Source organism: Heliangelus exortis, chromosome 5 (assembly GCF_036169615.1).
Source record: "Heliangelus exortis chromosome 5, bHelExo1.hap1, whole genome shotgun sequence".
Lineage (NCBI taxonomy): Eukaryota > Metazoa > Chordata > Aves > Apodiformes > Trochilidae > Heliangelus > Heliangelus exortis.
In genome coordinates, this window is record NC_092426.1 from 40,168,578 (window position 1) to 40,192,478 (window position 23,901).

At 37.4% G+C, this 23,901-nt stretch overlaps 1 protein-coding gene across 1 annotated transcript in view; it reads left to right on the top strand.

Annotated features, from left to right (window-relative positions):
* The window catches only part of FUT8 (fucosyltransferase 8), a 66,009-nt gene that overhangs the window by 26,353 nt on the left and 15,755 nt on the right, over positions 1 to 23,901 (top strand). Inside the window, exons 8-9 of the mRNA XM_071744968.1 lie at positions 6,931 to 7,168; positions 23,488 to 23,734. Of these exons, the coding sequence (XP_071601069.1) occupies positions 6,931 to 7,168; positions 23,488 to 23,734 (485 nt within the window). The remainder of the gene's footprint in view (positions 1 to 6,930; positions 7,169 to 23,487; positions 23,735 to 23,901) is intronic.

Here is a 23,901-nt window from a genome sequence, read left to right on the forward strand (position 1 = left end):
CATATGTTTCCTCAGGAACTGTTTTTGAGGTTTAAGTTGAAGAATGATGATATTCTTTCTTTCAAAAGCTTACTGTGATCCTTTTTATTAATCTCTTTTCAGGCTAAATATGCCTAAAATTTTCAATCATTCTTCACATGTGAGACTTTGTAATACCTTTAATTTTTTTCTTCCTGATGTCTTCCCTTAAAACTAATTCTTCACCAGGCTATAAAAAGTGAACATCCACTACCTGACAAATGACAATGGAATATAGGTTTATAGAATAGCACCAAAATACAGTTCTTTCTTTTCTTGGTTTTTATGCAGCCTAAGATATTCCTTAGCTTACAAAGGGTCAACCTTAATGTTGTGTCACTGGGGAGCTACTGAAAATGGTGCCCAAAATTTTTAATTCAGTTGGATTTTGAAACTTGAATATTTTTTCTTCCACTGGCCTTACTTTAGATCTAGTTATCAATAAAAATTGTCCCTTACCACAAGTCTTCCTTTGGTTAATTTGTTCTGGAATTCACATAATCTGCTTTAGAGTTGACTAATTTAAAATTTTTAAGACATTTAATGTAACAGCTTTGCCTTTACCAATTCTTCCATGTTTCATGCTGAAAAGAAGACTTCTTGCTAAGATAACTACAGACCATTTTTCTGGGTATTGGACTTTTTTTCTCTGTATATTTGCCATCTCTCTCTCATTTTTATAAGCAAGTAATCACCCAAAGCTGGAATATGTCTGTGGCTACACATTTGGAAGTCAAGCTGACTGATTTTCTAGTGTGGGTTTCAGAAATTTGAAGCGTATGGGGCTGACTGTGAGTATGCAACATAAAGCAGTCCATCGTCTGCAATTATGTATTTACATGTCTATTCATAATAGAACTGTCTTTAAAAATACATTAAATTAACATTTTTTAAAAAATAAATAAAAACCAATAAAATATTCAACAACCCTTGCTCCCTAACTCTACTTCAAACACAACTCTCTGGAATTTATTTAATTTGGGGGGTTTTTTTGGATGAAGAATACAAGTACTATGTGGTTTTCCTTCTCTTAGATGTTGAACAGTGACAGCTCCAGTATATTGGGACATCTCTCTGGGAAATCATTTAGCTGAATGATTGTGAATAGTGTTGACTGCTACTTTGTTGGGATGGCATCACCACAAATTTGATTTTATGAGGTTACATTTAGCTAGTTCCCTGTAGCTAGAGAAGGACTTAAAACTAGGAGCTTACATTTAAGTTATTTTCAGAGATATTCACTACCAAGTGAATGAAGTGAATGTGCAGGAGAAGTCAGAGGGGTTCTTGTTATACTGTGTATTCTGGAAGTGGTAGCATCAGTAAATGATGATGAAGGCAGCAGTTTTTCTTCCCCTTTTGTGCTCATTTTTGTTCTGTTTTAGGAAGTTAGTGATTCAGTGTGTACTCTCCCACTAGCAGAATATTTTTGCCTCCATTTAAAAAAAAAAAAAGGAAACATTCTGTTCAACTTTGAAGGTTAAAAATCAAGTGAGAAAGGTTACTAAGCAATCAACAATGTCTTCAGTTATAATAGTTGGCCCGATTCATGCTATTTAGTTGAGGTTGTGTATGTATGCAAAGAAAAGAATTGCTTACAAGATTTTATTCTGAGGCTTCTGGATGTCTCAGTATTTTTGGTGATTTAACGTGTCACAATTTTTTTCTGTCTCAGAAGTGTGTTAAATCCTCTCTTTTCCCCTTCTATTAAAATTAATTATACATTTGGCACTTTATGCTAAAATGACAACAATAACAAAGGCTCTGAGCACTCTGCATACATGCAGAGGGATATATTATTCACAGTTCTGAGTCTTGAAAAGTGTAAACTTGTATCTGTCAAATAATCAAATCTAATGTATTATATCTTTTCCAAGTTATTCCACTTTCCTAGTGAGAAACAACTTGTAGTATGTCATGGTTGTGTGTGCTGGTTGTAGTTGTGGTGTGCTGGTGGTGCTGATAAATTCAAATTAATTTGAAACAAAGGCAAAAGTAAATTCCGGAATGTAAAAAAATTTCATAGAAAGTTCTACATCATAATTTACTTTTTTTTATGGGAAAGGAGGACACTAGCTGATGGACTTCAGGTGTGTGTTTGGATGATGCTGTTCCAAGAGAAGAGACAGGCAGATCTTGTAGTGCTTCAGGTTTCCTGTGGTAATCTCAGCATCCTTAGGTTTATTTGAAAGCTTTCTGGGATTTATTCGGAGTCATATACTCCAAGGACAAGAATTCTGGGAATTCACCTACTCAGTAAGAAAAATGTCCAGAATTCCAGTTCCAGTTTCTTAATAGATTTAGCAGTAGACATAGGAATAGAGTGGGACTAGATGAACTCTAAAGGTCCCTTCCAACTCAAACTATTCTATGATTCAGTGAAGAGCACACTTTAGTAATCTCATCTTGAAATACTGAAACCAAGACAGGATACAGGCAAGGCAGTCAGTGGAAAAAGGCTGTACCCTTTAGTGTGACTGAAATGTGTTCCTGGCCAGAAGTGCTGTTTGCTTACTTAGTACAACTCCAGTCAAGAGTTATGGTTATGAATCAAATGATACTGACACACCTTGGCTATTTCCTCTAATTGTCCTAAAGAAGACTGTAGGTGGCAGGTGCCCGGACGGTGCCCCCCCCCGCCTGTGCCCAGCTGGGGCTAGCCCAGATGCGCATGCCCGGGTTCGGTAGGTGTGGTTTCCGGGGAGAATTCCAGAGCCGGACGGATCAGAGTTAGCTCCTGATACTATCCGAGCCAGCACTAGCTCGACTGACTCCCACGGCGAGACTCATCCCACGCAACAGAAGACAGCTATGTCTGTTAGTTTGGTTAAACTTCAGTCACTTGTCTTGTATCCATTTAAATGAGTCAGGGCCATTTAGTTGTCAAAATAATTGTCTGCCTCCAAGGGGAAGTCATGAACAGAACAGCTCACAGATTCTCTCTCAGATTCAGGTTTACTGACAGATTAGTTAAGGCCTAAAACTCCTGCATCTAGCAGGTGGTTATTGTGACATTGTGACATTCTTTTCTACAGCACCATCAATTCAACATTTTCTTAATGCAGATTTTTCTGTGGAAATTACTGGGGAAAACAGAGGCAAGAAACTGAGGGCATCAATTGCAAAAGACAGAAATTTGCACTTACCCCTCATCAGACAGCAAAGAATCCATACAGGAAAGATCCATTAGTTGAAAGGACGTGGGAAACTTGTTTGATTAGTATTGGTACTTCCAGAATTTCTTGAATTGTCTTGGGAAATATGTCATTTAAATAGTTAATTAAAAAATTAAACTGGCTTTAAAACAAATTTGGTCAGGTTTGGAGGTGTGGCTTGAGCTGGAAATGTCTTATGAAGCCCTAAGAGTTGTGTTCACTGGTGGGAGGATTGTGCCTGGTCCTTCACCCTCCCATGCAACTCAAAACCTGCTCACTGACATGTTTAATTCTACTTTCAATGGCTTCTCAGGGATGTTTGCAATGCAATACACATTTCTTTGCTTTTTCTCGTTTGCTACTATATATTTTAATAGTTCTGAACTATCTGGTGAAATCTTCGGTGGATTGAAATGTATATGTAAATATATTTGTAATCACAGAATGGTTTGAGTTGGAAGGTACACCTTCCCCTGGAGCAGGCTGCTCAAAGCCCCATCCAACCTGACTTTCAACATTTCCAGGGATGGGGGTGTCCACAACTTACCTGGGAAACCTCTCTGACATTTTGTCCAATGAGTGAACAGTGGATTTTTAAAGTTTTTTTTTTTTTAGTTGCACATCTCTGGCTCTTATTCATCCTCTTTGTGAACAAATTCTCTCATTGTATATTGATCAATATTTGCTGCTTGATATTGTAGGCTTGTCTCTGGTTTGCAGCTCTTTTCCCAGTTTTTGCCAGCTTGCTGAATGAATTGCACAGAACTGGAAAAGCAATTCCATTCCTTTCCTGTAACACTAGAAGTAAACCTTAGGCATATCAATGAATCTAAGCATTTAAAAAGTTAATCTTTTGGGCAAAACAGATTTAAAGTGGAACAAAAGAATTAAAGAGAAAATAGCATTCAGCAAGCCATTTTTTCTGACTTCATGAGGTTTAGAAAGGAGCTGTACAGTATCTATTGCATGGAAATGTAAAAGTTATTTGACTTTTGAATGTCTCTTGAGACATATGTTGGGTCATCTTCATTAAGTTACTTAGTAAAGTCAGTATCTGAAAGTATGTAATTAGGATGATATCCACTTCTATTAAGTGTGAACAATGCTGAGACCTGTATGAGGTTTTCTCCAGGATTTCTGTTCAGTGGCTTGAGGAGCCATAGTGTGGTCAGGCCCTCTGCATGCTGGAATGTCTTGCTCAAGCTGAACCTTGTGTATTTTTGTAGGGTAGGTGCAAGGTAGAGAAATCAACATTAGAGGCAGGGCACTTCCTAGAGGCTTCTTGTCACCCAAATACATATTTCTGACTAGAGAAGGAAGAAACTTCTGGGGGTTTTTTGGGTTTTTTTGAGAAGTAGAAAACTTGAAGAGGGAAGTAGTGTGGATGATCAAATACAGGAACCTGATATCTCTGAGAATAAAGACTCAATAGATGAAGATTTCAGTCTACTAAGAAAGCTTCAAAAGGATTGTGATACACAGAGGTCTGCAAAGTACTCACTCTTGTTTGCCTTCTTTTCAAGATTTACAGTGGCAGCATTCCTGTGGTGAATGACAGGTACTAAAAATAATTGAAATAATTTTGTTTGAAGCCTAATGATTCCTGTTTGGCACGTCTCAGTTAAAATAGTTTTTAAATGGATACAGAAGAAGGGTTTTAAATAAGTCTTATGAAAATAAACTAGCTACCCAGTCATTTATTTGAAAGAAGCCACTCAAAGATACTCCTTCAAACAGGCAAAGCAGTGAATATTAATTAAATCCAAGAGGACTACTGTTTCTCTCATTACTAATACAGTTTTGTAGGTCTGCAATGCCATAGGTTATTTCCCAGCTCCATTAGTAAATGAGATTTCAGACAGACTTGTGTAAATCTGCTGCACTCCTCTGGCCTGTGTACCCCACTGCAAAGGCTGTCAGGTACTGCATAAGAATTAGGGAGCTACATTTCCTGTGGAGAAAACCTGGATATATTCTACTTTCTTGTAACCTAGGCATGAGAGTTCATTTGCAGACTTTAGGGCTGTAAATTTTCTTAAGGTAAGAAGGAGCTGGAACCTGTCTGTGCTTCTGTAGGAAGTAATGGCAAATCCTGTTTTTTTGGGTGAGAGTTTAACTGTATCAGTTTAGTGAAAACCCTGAATTTTGTGACAGCAGCAGTGTGTGCCTGTGTTATTGGTGATGAAGGTGTGCCAAGCTCGTTCTGCCAGTTATAAAAATCCACTTCTATTTTACGTGACATTTAACATCCTCTTCCAAAGAAATACATAACCATTTTAACCATTTTACAGCTCTGAAAGTTTATTACTGTTTTCAGTTGCAGAGGCTTAGAAAGAATTCTGAGAAAAATTAAAGGTGTAAACTCTGACCTGGCTTGAAAATCTAATTGTCTACATATTGAAGGATGTTTTGTGTGCTTGGTCTGTTGCTTTCTAGTTTGGTTTGGGGGTTTTTTGAGTGTGTGTGGGTTTTTTGAATTTTATGTGAGGGGTTTGTTTGGGTTTTTAATGCAGCTGTATGGCTGTTGCAGGGCTTGACAATCCTCCAACTCTCTTCTATCCCTCTCTTGATTTTGTACACAACTCAGATGGATATGACTGTGCTGAGCAGCGTAGTCAGGGGTGAGAACAGAATGCATCTGTCATTCAAATCAGAGGCTTAAAACCTTTTTCTCTGACTTTATGCTAGAAGAAGATCTGTCAGTCTTAACTGGATTTGAAACTGACTGGTTTTATCCATTATCAACTGAGTACCTTTATGGGTTGCTTTGACTGGCAGTTTTGGTTTGTGAACATGTACACTGTTCAGCTGCATGCATGATGGTAATTCTTCCTTCTCAATGGTAATTAATTTCACCTTTTTCAGGAAATCCCAGGTTTTTTTAAGGTATCAATAAATGGTAGGACACTGACACAGGTTTCCCAGGGAAGCTGTGGCTGCCCCATCCCTGGCAGTGTCTCAGGTCAGGTTGGATGGGGCTTGCAGCAACTTGGGCTGGTGGGAGGACAAAGATTTTTTCATGGAATTGTTTCTTTGTGGATGTGCACACAAAAAAAAGCAAAGCAAAGTATTGTATCTTACAAAAGGAAAAACTACTGTAGATCATGTTGTTGCACTGTCCACATACATGACAATATTTATAAGTTTCTACTTTTAAACATAGAATTCCTATCTTGCAGGAATTCTTCTTTGTTGCTGCTCCTTGGATTGTGGAAGTGTAGGATATTATTTTACAGATTAAATCCTGGGTTTTCTCAGTCTGCTCATCTGTTTTATATTCTGCACTGGGCATGTGGTCAGTTTGTGAATCAGCCCATTAATCAGTGTTTGTTTTGTTCTGTGTCCTGTAGACAGGTGAAAGTTTTCTTTGGTTGGATGTGTGCTCATTGAAAGAGAACCAACAAACTTGGCCATATTCCCAAGGGAAGAGCAGCCCAGTGCTGGGATTCACTCTGCTGAAATGTGAACACCCAAATGTTAGCTTATTCTGACAGACTTACAAATGAGAAAGTAATGTAAAATCTTGAAGATTCTGTTTTATATTAGGAGAGTGAAGCATGTTCAATATCTGTTCATGTTCACAGTGAAGAACTTCCATAAATTTTTCAAGGAGCTGGTGCTTCTTCATCCATTTCAGCCGGAGCTGTGCTGTAGCGGGCAGGCTCGGGTGACGGGTGACATCAGTCAGGTTTTCAGAAAGAAGCATGGCTTTGTGTAGCTCATCTCTGCAGCTTCACTTTCTCATCTGCACTTACAGAACCCCAAGGACTGCAGCAAAGCCAAGAAACTGGTGTGCAATATCAACAAAGGCTGTGGCTATGGCTGTCAGCTTCATCACGTTGTCTACTGCTTCATGATCGCCTACGGCACCCAGCGCACCCTCATTTTGGAGTCTCAGAACTGGCGTTATGCTACTGGAGGCTGGGAGACTGTGTTCAGGCCTGTCAGTGAGACATGTACTGACAGAACAGGCACCACCACTGGACACTGGTCAGGTAAGACCTAACTGTCAGGGTTTAGCACTGCCCTGGAAATTAAACTGAGTAACAGACGCTCTCTATTAATCTCTCTCTCCTCCCTGATAAAGAAAGGAGAGAGAATAAGGGAGAGAGACTTATGGGTTGGAAACTAAACTACACAACTTTAATGAAACAGTAATGATAAATAGGAAAAATTACTAAATATATACAAATATACAGGAAAATGGATACCACATTCCTCCCCCATTTTCCCCCAGTAACTCTCATGTCACCACCGAGGTTGCAGGGCAGCCCTGGGAAAGTCCAGGCTGGAATCCTGGAGTCGGCAGCAGTCGGGAACTGGAGGCAGGAACACACAGATTCAGGGTGGCATGGATAAGGACCACAGGGAGATGAATGGATGGAATCCTTCCAGGATGCCGGGTGAAGGAAGGGAAGCAGGAAGGGCAGGCAGCCAGGAGCTGGAAGCATGAAATCTGGCTTGGCCCTTGTGATCCCTCAAATTTATACTGAGTATGATGTGTATGGGATGGAATCCTCTGGTCAATTCTGGCATCTATCTTGTCTGTTCCTCCCCAAAGGAGGGATGCAGGTGGGACCTCTTTATCCCTCTTGGAGGGTAAAATGTTCCTCAGAACTGAGCAGTGTCCTTGGCTCTGCATACCAGTCTCTAGCAGTAACTATAAACATCGAGTGGGATCAGTCCTAGGAGCAGACACTGACTGAGGAACTTGCTGTTAATTTCAGCAAGTGCAGCTACTTACAAGAAATTGCGCTGAAAGCAAAAGTATAAGACAGAAAATCACCTTTATCCTGGCCCAAACCAGGACACTAAGTCATTGCTCCTTGGTTTTTCCAGCTTTGTTCCTATAGAACTACCTACATACCTCTTTATTTGATGTTAGGTGTAACCATGGCTACAACTGCATCCATAACATATGAAGATACCTCTGCTTTGGCACATATTTTTAAAATAGAAAACTGTGGTATTTCAGATTTAAATTATAATCCTTCAGCAGTCTGCCACAGTGTTGTGTGTCATAAATTAATCCAGGGTTGGTGGGAAAAGAGTATTAAGTAGAGGATGTTGTTTGTAAACTTTGAAACGATGAAGCGTATTTCAAATATAAAGCCAAAGAAATGCAAACAAAATGGTGTCCAGTAGTCAGTCACACACCAACAAAATTATGAAACAATTGAAATTTTGAATGTTAAATGAACTGTCTCCCAATTCAGATTGTAAAGACAGTGGCAATGTTGAGTGCTTTTGTATCTGTAGATCACTGAGTCAATGCATTCTTATACTAGGCTGAATGATTTTGCTTGAAGAACTGGGTGGGCATTCATGTTTGGAGGATTAATTAACTTTGTAAATAGCTCAAAGTAAAAAGCAGTCATTTGAATGGAATTCACATCTTGAAGAGTTATTAACATCTGTATGATTTATAGTTTTTTCTGTATACTTCCAGCATTTTAAAGGCATTTGTAAAAATTAGAGTAGGTATAGAGCAGAACTGGAGATGGCTGGCAGTGTGCTTGACCTTTTGCTCTCCATTTGTGATAAATACTAGGAAGAATTTTTTTAAGATTTCTATACAGATAATTTTAATGGTTACAGTTGTCACATTTTTAAACCACAGGTTTTAATGACACTTCCTCTCCTGTTAGGTATACTTGTTTTTTCTAAGTCTGTAGCTGGTATTACAGTGGAAGTTTATAAATGTTACAATAAATGCAAGGAAGACACAGCTGATCAAACAGAATACAACAGACTGTTCTTAACAATGAGTGGGTGGGTTTTGTGACATGTCCTCACATATCCTCACTGGTAAAAGGGCATTCTTGGAAAAAGCATAATTAAACAATTGGGTTACAGAAAAGTGGAATGTGAATGTTAATTTTAATAATATTTTGTATTATTGACTGTTCAAGTCCACATAATTATTGGATTAATATCTAACAATGGGTATAGAATGGGCTAAACTATGGACAAAAGCAATTCAGAGTTGGAAGCAGTAGGGAAGATACTGTGTCAGCTTTCAGCTTATAGCTCTTTTGTCTGTCAGCACTGATTCAAATTCTGATTGTAGCATGCAGCACATTCATCTTGCCTCAGAAAGGTATCTTGACTGGGTAACTCTGCTTAAGGACAGATAAGAAGGACTGATAATTTTTATTAATTGTGCCTATAGATTTCAGAACAGACTGAAGAATTTCTTTCCAGTATCTATTTGACTGAGGATGTATTTGGCAGCAGCAGTTGTGACTTGGGTTTTGTTGGGACACTTAAAAGATGTGTGGGGCTTTCAGTACTCAATTGTGTAGACTACACTCAGGAGTAAGAGGTTGAGATACTACTGCTGAGATACTATTCTAGCATACAGTTTTCTCATCAAACTACAGGAGCTACAGCATGACTTTTGTAGACCAGTACTGTGCCTGTGCCATAGAGACAACGTACAGTTTGTTTGAATTAGCAAGCAGAGTTTTTCAACTCTGGGTTGGCAGAAACTCTTTTCCTCCCCACTGTTTTCATTCTGCTTCTATTGGCTACTCCCGATGCACAGATTTTGGATGCTGTGTTAAAGTCAGGGAAGAATGACCAAATCTCCAAGTCTTTCCGACTGCACCCTGTGCCCTAAAGTCACAAGAAATATTCCACTTCCTTTCCAACAGGTATAGAATTACACTGTGTTTCAGGAGGAATCTGAACTAGTCATTTGGCTTGGAAATTAACATCAATAAGGAGAGGAAAAGCAACGTGTAGGTGTTCATTCCTTCTCTTCATTCATCTTTCTGTCTTTGAAATGGTGGAACATGAGGTCAGTTCCATAGCTACTTCCAGACAGGGAAAAATTGTTCTGCTAAGTGTCTCAGGTATCACAATTACATGGTGATTGTAGCTCTCATAGCTTCTTACATTATTTCAGTCCCCCAGCCTATTGGAGGCAGAACTTCTGCCTTTCAAAGACTCCTAAAGTGTGTCTGTGTCTTCAACAATTGTACTACTTGAAGTGATTGCTTCGTAAATTATTTTACATCCTACTGAAAATTCTTGGTTGTATGCTGGGATCTGATGTTTTTTTGGAGCTGTGTGGTTTTGTTTGTTTCATTTGTGTTCTTTTTCTGTCCAGCGTGTCAGTAACATTTCTTACTCATGCTGGATCCAATAGTACTTGAAGATCTTTGTTATCTATCCGCTTAGTGAGGAAATGTGCCCTGGAGGATATGTAGAGGAAGGAGATTTGCCTGTGCAGTGAACAGTTCAGCCCAGGGCCTGTTTGAGTACAGTCATAGCAAGAACCAAACTCCATCGAAATTCCCATGATCCTACACATTGTATCTGTGTAAGTGTCAGTCAGGTCTCACAGTGTCCACTGTTGTCTCTGTGGAAAAGATTTTACAAATATTTTTCTACATCAAAATATTCCTCCACTTAGCTGCTTGTAGCTTCTGGGCAGGTTCAGCTGCCATAACCTTGCTGAATTCAGAGGAAGGAAGGGCAGGGAAAATGTTACAGAGCACTGTAGTTAGGGATAAAATGTGGAAACAGTACTTGCCTTTCCAAAGCAAGCACACAGCTCTAATTCAGTAAAGTAGTCTTAAGTCTTCTGTGGATGGCAAAGAACATTTCCAAGTCCTTATTTTAGATACCACACCAAGAAAAATGCTGATTGAAGGTCAAAGCTTTTAGTCATGAATATAGCTCAGCAAGTTCTGTTCTTCAACAAATTCTGTGGAGGGGTGTGCAGGCTCCATCCCTGGAGGCTTCCAAGACCTGTCTGGTTGAAACCCTGAGCAACCTGTCCTCATCTTATGTCTGAGCCTGCTTTGAGCAGAAGTTTGGATAAATGTGGTAAATTAATGCAACTCTGCAAAGTGTTGATTATGGCTGATGATAATCTGGTCATTTATTCTCATGACTAATGACTGTCTAGAACCACTTGCTTTGGAAGAGAGGGAAAGTACAGGAAAAACAGGCAAGTAAGTGGTAAGCTGTGTCAAACAGAAATTCTTACAAAGGGTCAGTTCCTCCTGTTTTGTGTGAACTATTAGAAATGGTTCATTGTTTTCTAAAAATAAGTAGAAGTGGGAAACTGACATTGAAAAGCTGAAATTTTATTCATGTTTGGCTAAGTTAGCAACTGAAACCTCCATCTGGGCATGGTTCTGGGCAGGCTGCTTGGTGTCATCTGAGAATTCAGTTGGAGGCAGTTTCCTGAGCCCTGCATTTAGCCTCATAAGCTGTAAACAGTGTTCTGGAGCACTTATGCACACATGGCTTAAGAAGACTACATATTTTCATGAAAATATGTTAAAGTAGATCATGATTTGCTGCAATATGGGCTCTTGCTGCTAAAAGTACAAAAGTACAGTTTGGTTTTGGGTTTTGTTTTTTAAATAATTAGTTTCTAGATTAGAATGAACATTTTGAAGGCTGAGTGTGTGAAATATCTTGATGTGACCAATTTATTTTTTTTTTAATTAGTGGCTGCTGCTAATTTCAGTTTGAATGTTATAGTGACAGAGGACATTCAGCTGTGAAAGACAATCTTTCTCTGGTTAGCCTCCTGCCTAGCCACAAACACACCAGAAACTGTCTTGAATTTTAATCTCCTGCAATGCTGTGAATAGTGAGGAGGAATGATACTGACAATTCATCTCTTTTACTAACATCAGTGTGTCTTCAGTAGGAATTTTCACTGGCTTCTTAATGACAGCAAATTAGAAAGGCATCCAGTCTTGCTGAAGATTTCTGTATGTTTTTAATGTCTTTCTCAATTTATATAGATTTTGGTTTATTTTATTTTCATTTCATTCCCTGTACCTTTACAGGGTCAAGGAAGTCTGAAATTCTTAATTAACTTCCAATAGACTGAGACAATTTAGATATTAGTCTCTTCTGCAAAGAATTAAGAGGTTTAGATGAGCTAAAAAAATACATACTTTTAAAATGTTGTTGATGCAGTCCTCTCCTGGCTGGGCATAACACTTCAGCTTGTCTTTTGAGAAGAAATTATCATGTTTTTGATATTTGGGAAGTAGAGTGAATTTTAATAAGCAGGCATAACTCTGATAACAAAAGTCTGCAGAGAGAATTAGGGGTCAGCTCATCCCATGTCATCTCCAGCAAGAATTGTTCCTTGCTTTGGACATGGTATTCAGTCTTTCTAGCTTAATATGTGAAAAAGATTGAGAATTCTGTTACAAGCTTCTGCAAAAGCATCAATTACATTACACTGTGGCATGATTTTTCCTTTTTCTTCACTTTACTCACTTTCATACTGTCATTCTAGAGAAAAATCTCAAGACAGTTATATGCGTATTCTTTCAAATTTAAAAACTATACCTTGCCTGCAATTTTAATTTACTTGTAGTTCATTTTTCCTTGTTATCTATGGCCAAACTGTTTAGGAATAGGAATTAGGAATTATTTAGGAATAATAATTTAGGAACTGTTCTCAGAAGTGTGTATGACTTACTAGTAATAAGAGCCAAAATACAGGGAAATTGGGAAGACCTTTACCATTGGATTTTTTAATTAATTTTCTTTAAAATAGTCATATTGAGCATGAATGTTTTTAATTGCTGGGTCATAATGTTCTGTTTTCATTGCAACATGCTAAACCAGATTAGGCCTCTTATATTTTTTTACTCACTGATTTATGGTGCCCTGGTGGCATTCCCCAATAGCACATTGAAAAAAGTGCTCTAAAATACCTAAAGGAAAAACCCAAACATATTATAAATAGGGAAAAAAATCTGATTAATCAAGTTAATACATGGTTAATCAAATTAATACCTGGTTAATAAAATTAATACATGGTTAATCAAATTAATACCTGGTTAGGGCCAGATGTGTATTACATGATGCGGAGTAAAGGGATGTAGAGGTACAGAAGCCATCTATGTATTCTAAATAGCAGTGTGTGCTCTTTCCAGAAGCCTGGAAACCAGTAAAATGAAAGATAACTTGGAAAAGGAAACCTGAAACAAAGTTTCTGGCAGTCACCTTTGAATATTGACTTTGCTGCCTCTGGCCATGGCCTCTGAGTTGAGTGCTTTTAAAGCAGGGAAACCCAGAGGGGAAAAAAATCGTAGAGCTCTTTGGTGGTAGTGCCAGCTTTTAAGTATTCATTGAACTGTAATCTTAGAATATGAATTAACTAATATGTTTCTATGTATAATTCAAGAATGAGGATACTGTGGGTACACAGAATTAATTTTTAATTTGTTAGAGCCAATCAGGCAACAGTAATCAGAAGGACTAAATGAAAATTGCAAACTCGAACCATAAAATGCTCTGCAGATGTGCAGTAAATAAAAAGGTTTCATTCCATGAACTAGATCTTCCTTGACAGTGGTTTTTCTTTTACTTAAATCAGATTATTATTTTTAACTTGCATAGAATTGTAAAAATTAAATTTTGCACCCAGATCCAACTTTTCTTTATAAAATCTTGCAGAAAAAATGATCCAGTTCTGGTGCTGTTTCTTAACATCTTTTTTTGTACACTGACTTTCATTATTTACATTTTAACTCAAGTTTCTTGACATTACTGTGAAACATACTGGGGAATGGTGGGAATGGTGATTTGTCTTCTCTCTTCCCTTTGTCTCAGTTGTGTTAATCTTGAAATCAAGCTATTGATGCTGATCTTTTTCTAGTGGTTAAAAGGTGATTTTTAAAGTTAACATTCTTTGGAACATTTTGAAGTCCTCTTGTGATTAGAAGACTTTCAGTCAAAAATATTCTGTGTTTATAAAGAATATATAGATAGGAAACTGAGAGAGGTGGAAATCACACAGTTGATAATGAGGCAAAAATGTCAGTATATTCCAAAAGCAATGACATTCTTTCCCAGCAGTAATTCTGCATCATGAGATATAAAAAAAGTTTTTAAATGGTGCCTTTAAAAAAGATTTCTGCTTTAACATATGCTTATGCTAATTTTACTGCCAGCAGACCAGATAAAAGTACTGTGTGACTTTTTCCAGTTTTACCACTTCTAAAGTTAAGAATTAGGCATGCAACATTTTTTTATCACTGCAAGTCAATACTTACTGTTGCTTTTTGTGAGTTCTACATACTTTATAAAACATAAGTTGATACTTTCTGGATCTCAGAGAAAATGAACAGCAAGATTTGGTGTAGCTTTACAAGGAATTTGAAACAGTCTGGGATCCTGTTTTGAACCATGGTTAGAGAAGTTTTTAGTTTTTCCTGACATGAACTGATTTTTACTACCTTTTATTCACACAGAGAGTAGTTTTTGGAAAGGTAAGTTCTTCTCACATATGTAAAAAATAGATATATTGAGAATACTATAAAGAAACTTGTATTTAGAAGATTATCTTGTAGCAGTTGATCTCAGTTCCCATATTCATGTGTAACCACAGCTGTTAAACATATTCCTAGCTTTTCCCCTTTGTTTTGCTTTGAAAAGTTAGATTGCAGCACAAGTGAAGAGCTGAAGCTTCCTTTGGCCCTAAAATAAGTTGAGTTGTAGCCCAAATGCATATTATTTATTTTAAATGATCTTAAAATTCTTGTTGTGCTTACATTTTATAACAAGCTTTTTGCTTCTTAGGAAGATGTGGCTATCCAGATGCAGAAAAGAAGCATTGAGAGTTTATCTTTAGAATATATTAGTTACTGTCACAGCTGCTTTTACATAATGTAGGTCGTTGTCTAAAAACTGGAAAATGGTGTTTGTAATTACTGTTTCTGATACAAAACTTTCTGAAAGCCTTGTTAAGAGAGGTATTTTCCAGGGAGATAGTGTTGTAGACTGTAAAAATTTACAATTAGACTTAGGATGAATAAGATAGGCACAGTAGAAGATATTAGTAGGGAGAGTAATTTTATACCTTGTGAAATACACATGAAGACGTTTAACTCTTGAGTTAATTTTTACTTTATAACATACAGCAAAGTTATTCCTGGTTACAATCCCATCCTTTTCTTTAGTACCCTGGCACTCATGGCAGACATAGCAGAGAAACAAGCATACTTGCTTAAGTAATTTCTGTACTGGTGAGAAGTAGGATCAAGAAAAATACAGGTTTTGAAAAAGAGCAGCATTGTTCTGTTCAGAAACATGGAAATAAAAAAGAAATCTTTAGAGGGACTTGTGGTCTGGAGGGACTACAGGCAAAAGGAGCACAGGTGTTACAATCAGCAAGTGCCTGGGTGATGTCAGAACATCAATTTGAATACTTGGAGTGGTACACAGGTATTAGTTATCACCCTAACAATTCCTAATTAGCTTGGCATAATCCAACTTGTCCTGTAGATGTTATTTGTTGTGCTAGCCTCATATATATTTCCATCTATTACAATCATCATGCCATTTCAAAACTGAGCAAGACACATACACCAGGGTGCTTCTGGAGTGCAAATTTCTTACCACTGCTGGGCAGAGAATGAAGTCTTGGGTTTTTAGATATGTACATAGTAATAATTTCAAGACTGCAATACATACTCTAAAAAAGAAAACATAAAAAGGTAGCGGATTTTATTATGATGAATCCTCTCTTTGGTTTTGCAACCTGTGTTGCAGTTACAGGACTTCACGTGGTATTTTTTTAGCTTCAGTCATCTAAGTTGCTGCAGTTACTACCTTCAGCATTATTTTTTCTTAAAAGTCACTTTGTGCACTTCTCTACTTCATATTCTAAGACTGAGGGTAATTTTCCAGCAAATTTTATGGCCAGCATTGCCGTGAGGATTGTTTTGTCCTTAAAACCCCATCCCAATTTTCTGCTGCTTATTCAGATGAAACACTGGAAGGATGAAGGGAAAAACAAGATTAGAACTGAAACATTCTTTACTCCATGATACCACTCTGTTTGGAAGAACCTTGCTAAATAAACAGAGCATTAAAAAATGCATCATCATGCAGGAGAACGTCAGATTACTTTATGTGAAAAGACAGCATAGTACTTTTCTAAACACCTCTTGCAAGACACCTGAAAGCCTGGGTTGAATAGTCTGCATTCCAATTATCATTTTGATTTTCCTTTTCTCACTGCTGGACATAAAAACCAGCTATGATATATGTTATCATAAAAAATATCCAGTATATGCTCTAAAAAGATTATATGTATATTTTAGTTGTTTCACAACCTTGATTTTCCTTTTTTAGTGGATACACATACCAGATCTTGTCAGTAGTTGACATGGTGCAGTGGAAATGTGTTAAGACGTTGGGCTTTCTTTCTGCCTCTCTTCAACACTTTGTAGCCACAGTGGAAGTTTAGTTAGAGAGGAAGCAAAAGAAACAGGGTGAGTGAATTTGGTAGGGGAATTAAAATCTGCAGTGACCATCCATTGGAAAATGAAGTGAGCATTTAAGAGAAAATATAACAGTTATCCTTGCAGCTTAGAAAACAGACTTCAGGACACTGTCAGAAACAAAGTGCTCTCTTCCAGACACACAGATGAAACAGGAGAAGAAAACAGCAGAGACTTTTCAGTGCTAGGATAGACTTGTCCTGCCCTCAGCTTGCAATCCCATTATTGTTGTGGAGGAACATTTTCTACTAGAGTGATAAGAAGGTGCCAGAAGAAACAGAAGTCTACAAATAGAGTGGGAGGCTGAAATTTGTGATTAGAAATGTGTTTATAGCCAGAACAGTGTATTAGAAAGCTGTGGGATGTTTCAGTTTTGATAGTATTTTCTGTGAGAACAGATGGTGTCATGCAGTAGATGAATAGCCTTATCTGCTTCAAATAACAGTAAATAACAGAATCCAAATGATCCACTACAATGTTTCATTTTAAAAAGGGAGCTACATAAAAAATAAGTCAAACTTACTGCATGCAAGCAGCATGGAGATTACATAAAACATGGACCAAGCTAATTAAAAAAAAATCCCCAAACTAAACAAAACGAAACAAAAAACCCAACGAAACAACAACAAAAAAAAAAAAACCAACAAAACAACCAACCCCAAAAAACCCCCCAGAAAACCCGAAGCAGATTTTGTACAATTGAGAAAAATAAGAAAGACTATTATTTATAGCAAATGGCATATAAAAATGGGGCAAGGAGTGCCAAAAAAGATCTTCAGTAGGATGCTAAAGGCAAGAAACTGGATACTAAATCCTTTTTCAAACACATCAGAATAAGGAAACTTGCCAGAAAATCTGAAGGACCAATAGATGATCAAGGGATGAAAGGAGAAGAGGAGACTGTAGCACAAACTGTACCAATCTTTCACATCCACTTTCATCAGAGAAGAGTTTAGGAAGGCTCCCATGCTGGAATCTTTCTCCATAAGGGACACTTGGGATTTGTTTTCTCAAACAATGTCACTTGAAAGCATTTTACAACAAAATATTCTTAACATCTGCTGCTTGTTTATAATTGCTGTTCTACAGAACATTGGAGGATTGTTCAAAGAATGGAAGATTCCTTCAAAGGCTGAAGGAATCCTGATTTTCAGAAATGGTTCTAGGAAGTCAAATGCTCTCTGTTGGACAAATAATAACAAAGGGTTCTTGTCTGTTTGCTTTTGAGTAAAGAACAAAAAAAAAGACCAACCTAAAAAGGCCAGCTAATTACTCAACATCTATTTCTTGTATAGATTCAGAATATCATACTCAAAAATGCTTAAATTTCTATATATTTTGGTGACATGAATAACCAACTAAGTAGGCAAATGGTACTGACTGCAGTTTTTCCACCATCTGAGGTAGCTGGGAGCTACACCAGTACTTTTAGGGCAGGAATGATTTCTTGCATTTTATGTTTCTATTCCTCAATCTTTAGGCCCTCAGCCTGCTGGTATCTTCCTGGTGTTCTCAACAGAGAAGAAATTTGAAAACCTGCACTTTATTACATTGCCCTCTGCCTACATTGGAAGACATTTATTTTGTTAACATTTCATATGAAACAATAGTTATTTAGCCTTCTAAGAGAAAAACCTTTACTATATTCTCATATTTTTACCATTATATGTCCGTGAGTTCCATCTAAAATGTTTTGTAGAGAAAATACCAGAAACTATTTCCCTTTATCTGCTGTTACATAAATCCTGGGACAAACCTCAGGCACAAAGGTATTTTGTGTGCAAGTGCCATGAACTCCTTTAAGAAGCAGGAGTTGGTTTAAGTTGCTAATGGTGTGGAAATTAGTAATACTTAATTATTGTAAAAATCATGGAGGAAACAGTTATATTTATATATATATTTATCTTTGAGTTTTTTTGGGGTTTGTTGATTCTTCAATTATATTTTCCCCTTATTTTCCTTGGGAAGTACAAAATTCTGTCTTCAGATGATAGACCATTTAAACATGGGCCTACAGGCTATGGCCAAAGACCAGAAAATATTCTTTTTCCATTATTACAGGGTTATACTCTTCCTTTTGCTTCTCTGATGTTAGCAGACTGTGTGAAGGAGAATGTGTCCTTGTTTCTCTCAACTTGGTGCTCTGGGAAGGGGAAGTGTCCCTCACTGCTATGGATTTCCAGCAGCATTACAGTTTTATTCTCTGCTGTTTTATTTATGGCTGACGAAAACATCTCTTAATCTCCACACACCTTGAGGGTTGTGTTCCATCTGCACTTGCATCTGAAGGCATTTTTACTAATTCATTGAACAAAGAGCCTTCCAAGTGGTGGAATTTAGGGCAAGACAAGATGGGGAGCTCAACTTCTAAAGCCCTGACTCAAAAAGACAATAAATGTTGGTTTTAAACGGGGAGTCCTTCTCCACTGGATCCTGGGCAGACAACTCCAATATTAAGCTCTGTTCTCATGACCTGTTGGAAACGTTTAAGTCTCCTAAAATCTGGTTTGGAGGTTGCCTTGTTTTTTCAGTGCTTGGACATGGTTGTTACAGGCTGGTGTGTATCTCCTGCTAGTGTATATGCAGGGCAGAGATCAGTCCCTGCAGCTGGTGGAGGGTCAATTATAAAAATTAGCATCTTCTATTTCAGAAGGGACAGCCTAATATTGAAAGCAAATATTTGGAGGCATTTTCAGGTAAATCAAAATTAACATTAGACTGAAATGGAGAATAAACTTCAGTGAAGTTGTTGCAGATCAAATCCAAAATTAGTTTTTCTTCAGTATTGCTGTAGAGTTCTTTTCTGTAAGTTTTCCTGGGTTCAGATGTCCTGATGCTTACATTTACATCTTACTTTTATATCATCAGCTCTGACTCTGTTTGCATGAATGACTACACCTGGCTAACTTGGCAGAAGCACTTTGCATTTATAAAAGCTCATTTGTCTTTGCAAATACATCATATGATATTTTCTGATAGCCAGGGAGCTGGAGCTCTTTTTGGACAGGTTCTCTATCAGCTGTTTAGATGAAAAAGGGGATTGTTCAAAGGTAGTTTGAATATACAGAGATAAAAGGAAAAATAAATTGCTAGTAAGCTTTGTGATTTTTACCTAGTTTGACAGTCTGCTGAAAATGCCTTCATTGACTGCTACACAGTCATTTTTGGAACCATGCACTTTATCTGTAAACTTTCCAGCTGGCATGCTGGGTATCTAAACAATTGAGGAAGGGAAAAACCTTTACTTTTTAATGTTCTCTTCCAGTAATGTGAAGATTGCCATAAAAAGCTTCTAATAAGAGATGAGAACTTTTCAGTAGAGTGAAACAAATGCAGTCTTTATGATGCAACTCACCTGAGCTTGCTGCAGAGGAATGGAGGCCCTGAGGGCACCAGTGGGATGTTACTGCTTTGATTTTATTAGGAACACACTTATTTCACGTGCTGGAACCCATGCCCTCAGATCAGGCTTCCATTAGGCTAAAGGAGGAGTCTTGGAAATCTTACTGCTTGTTAGGAAAGCAAGAACACTGCTTATCTTTGCACTGTGCTTTTGGTCATGCGTGAGGTTTTCAGAGACAGGGGATGAGATGGAAGGTAAATACTGCTGGAATTTAGTGGAATTTGTGCTCCAAAGACATGGGGTTAGTTCAGTAGCTCTGGAAGACAGAGTTTTTGTTGGGGCAGAAATAACTCTTCTGTCACTGTTTCACTTTTTTGGGAGGAGCTGATAAAACAGTATCTTTGGCAGAGTATTATTTTAGTCAGGTTTCCTGAAAGAGCAAAGGTTTTGTCACCATGGGGTTCCTTTCTACTGGCTCCTGGGCTGAGAAAAGAAATAGAACACATGTTGGCACATTTGAAAACATTTTGATTTATTCCCTCTTGAAGCTATCAAGAATCAGCCTTGTGGGATGACAATTGGGACACTACCCATATGGCATATAAAACCTGAAAAAAAAAAAAAAAAAAAAGTTAAAAAAGGACTGTATTTCCAGTTTCCTCAAAGCCTAATTGTATCACGTTTGTTCAGTACCTGCATGCATGAAGAGTTTGATTAGATAAAGGGATAAAAGAAGATTTAAAAAAATAATAATTGGAATACTAATGAGAAAGTAATGAGAAACCAAGTTCAGAAATTTTGGATTAAAAATGTACTGTGCAAGATCTTAGAGGAAAAACACTTAGATGTACCAGTTATATTTTACAGTGGCAACTTTAAAAGAAAAATGGGGTTCTTTATCTCATTTTAATTTCATTTTATAATTCAACTATAGCATAAAGTTCTTCCTTGGTGACTCTAGTATGTTTGGAGATGCCCAGAAGATAATTGTAGGAGATGTAATCTTCAGCACAGAAGAGATAAAACCATACTTTTTCTTTCTTCTGAACTAGTTGGCAATTCATAGCTAGCATAGCACACCACAACTTTGCAGAGTTTTCAGTTTTTAATTTGTCTCCTTTGCAAAGAAAAGCATTAAAGCATCACTGAAGTTGATGACCATGAGCTTCCTGTCTTTGGAATATGTAACAGCAGCCAGCAAGACAATGAGGAACTTTGTGAGAATTCATCAGAGTCCCTATCCCCACATCCTCAGCTCATCTAACAGCTCTGACATGTCCTGTGCCACTGAATTCAGACTTGTTCACTGAACAGGTGAGGTTTCAAATTTTCAGTCAGTCTTCCAGGGTGTAGAGCTGAGTTAAGAGGAGCTGTTACTAGTCTGTGGGAGTCATTATCAGCTTAATTAAATCTGTCTTACAAAACAAAAGCAATTTAGCTGTTCTTTTTTATGTGAATGTCCTTAGCACAACATTCTTTGGCATACTTTTAAGGACAACTTCTTGAAAGGATACTTGGAAATTAGATGACATTGTCTGAAATAATAGGAGAATAAACAAAGAGCTTGAACACTAACTAATAGTACTGATTCTTCCTTGAAACTGGGCTGGTATTTTGCCCATCCAAATGCAGGTCTCAGCCCCATATTCAGATGCCAGGAAGCAAGGTAAGGTAAATTGACATCATTCCAAAGGTAGTTTTGAGCCATCCCAATATTTTCCAGGGTTCAAAGAAGTTGATATGAAACAAACAAATAGCCAAAGTCTGTAAACGCACTTGAAATTAGGAGAACAAAGATTAAACCTGAAGAGTAGACAGGCAGTAAGATTATGCCAGATCACAAAAAATAAAAATAAATAAATAAATAAAAATTCTAAGTCACATGAACTATAAAACCAGCAGTTAAGGTACACTGGGATATTGTAGGGAAACAATGTTGTGCTTTTTGTAACACAAGTGCTCGTTTCAGTGTCTAAAAAGTAATCACTGAGATTCCTGGAAATGGAATCTGTATTACTGTCCTATTGATGATGAACATACCAAAAAAATCCTGATAAATAAGAGGTAGGTGGTGCAACTGGCATGGGTCATCAGTTTCTGTACAAGTCTCTGATTTTCCTCCAGAGTATGATAAAAGATTAGAGTTAGTAATATTGGCAGTACTTTATGAAGATAACAAAAAGACTCAATCTTTTGATTACTCAGTGAAGGAAAAGTGGATTAAGTTGCAGAAATCTAGAGGACAGGTGTTAGACTGCAAAACAGCACCTGGAATTGTATTAAGGTTAAGCAGGCTGGAAATAGAATTACAGAGCCAAATTTAGGCAACTGTAAAAAAAAAATTACACACTGGAAGAAATAATTTGAAGTATTGCCAAAATGTAAATGACCTACAGCAGCTCTTGAAGTTTCTTCTCACTCAGTAAGTATGATTTTGTGATCAAATGCCAAAGTTGGACTTGCAATGAGCAGGGAATTGGTCCTCACTGGCATTACTATCCTGTGATTTCAACTAACAGGGAAAAAGATACCAGCATTAGTATGAATCATGACCTTTTATGGCTTATCTGCTAGTTAACCAGACACAGCTGGGAAGTGGAAGACCTGTTTCAAAATATAGAGAATACATCATTAAATATTGAAGAAATGTGTGAATAAGATTCTGTATTTTTAACCAGGTTTCACTATCTTCAGTTGAACAGCTCCAATTTATATCAATCAAGAATATGACTTATTGGTTCTGTAGCATATGGGTTTACCTATCAACCTGAGTTTTGGTTATCTGCTGCATCATTGGTTCTGATTGCAAATTATTGCAGAGTTTACTGCTGAATTTAACCTATCTCATGCTACCCAAAATATCCATGGAGGTTTCCTAAACTATGGCTGTTGAAACTGGGGCAAGATCAGTGTCTGTTAGTAAGCTTTCAATAAACACTGAAAAAAGTGTTCAGTAGTTTAAGGAAGTTGTCACTTGCCTATGTGACTCTTGTAGAGATGTTTGCCCCTTCAAGAAGAGTTACTCTTCAATATTTTTGTCCTAGACAAAAGCAAATAGTTGCTGTCATTTTTCTTTTTCCTGCATCTGCTATCTCATATTTTTTAAAGTGGGTGTAGACTGATAGGAATTTTTTCCTTCATTGTTCATAATAACAATAAAGGTAATAAAAATGAGAAAATTGTCAAAAAGTTTCCTGGAATTTTGGTCTGTATTTGTGAATGTTTTTAAATGACTTTCCATTTGTTACCCTTGCTTTCAGTGACTGTGCCCATACTGGATCTCACAAAGTGTAGTTTTACAAAGTAAGGAACCCTTCATCTTCTCTGTGAAATAACCACATAGTATTTTCAGTTCCTAGTTTTCCAAATTGTATTCATGTAGTTGTATGTAAAAATGTATGAAGATATGAACATGAACACTTTTTCTACTGGACTGACTGCTGAGAATTCAAGGGCCTTCAACTTTGTCCTACTGCAGTGCAGTTAGATACCATCTGTACATGAATCTAGTCTAAAACTATGATTTTTATTACAATTTTTAAATGCTTTTTTGAAAAAGTAGAGGAAATGTTAGGGAGCTTTTTTTGAAAATGAAGATACAGTTCAGCTGCTGTGTTTAGGATGTTGCTTGCCAGTATTAAACCTCCTTAATAAGTCAGCTCCTTGACTCATCCTATTCTGTGTTTTTCAACAGGTGAAACTAATGATAAGGATGTCCAAGTGGTGGAACTTCCCATTGTGGACAGCTTACACCCAAGGCCACCCTACTTGCCCCTGGCTGTCCCTGAGGACCTGGCTGACAGGCTGATCCGTGTCCACGGGGACCCTGCAGTGTGGTGGGTCTCACAGTTTGTCAAGTACTTGATTCGTCCCCAGCCTTGGTTAGAAAAAGAAATAGAGGAAGCCACAAGGAAACTTGGTTTCAAGCATCCAGTGATTGGGTGGGTGTTTACTTATTTATTTGAAATGTCTCTGCTTGAATATGCATCTATTATCCTGTTCAGGATAATTTTTTTTTTTTTATGATGGCTTTCCAAGCAGTTTGTGGGGAGAGAGGGTGCTTTCTGTATGAAGCATTTTCCTTTTTTTTAACTGTGCTTAGAGCAGT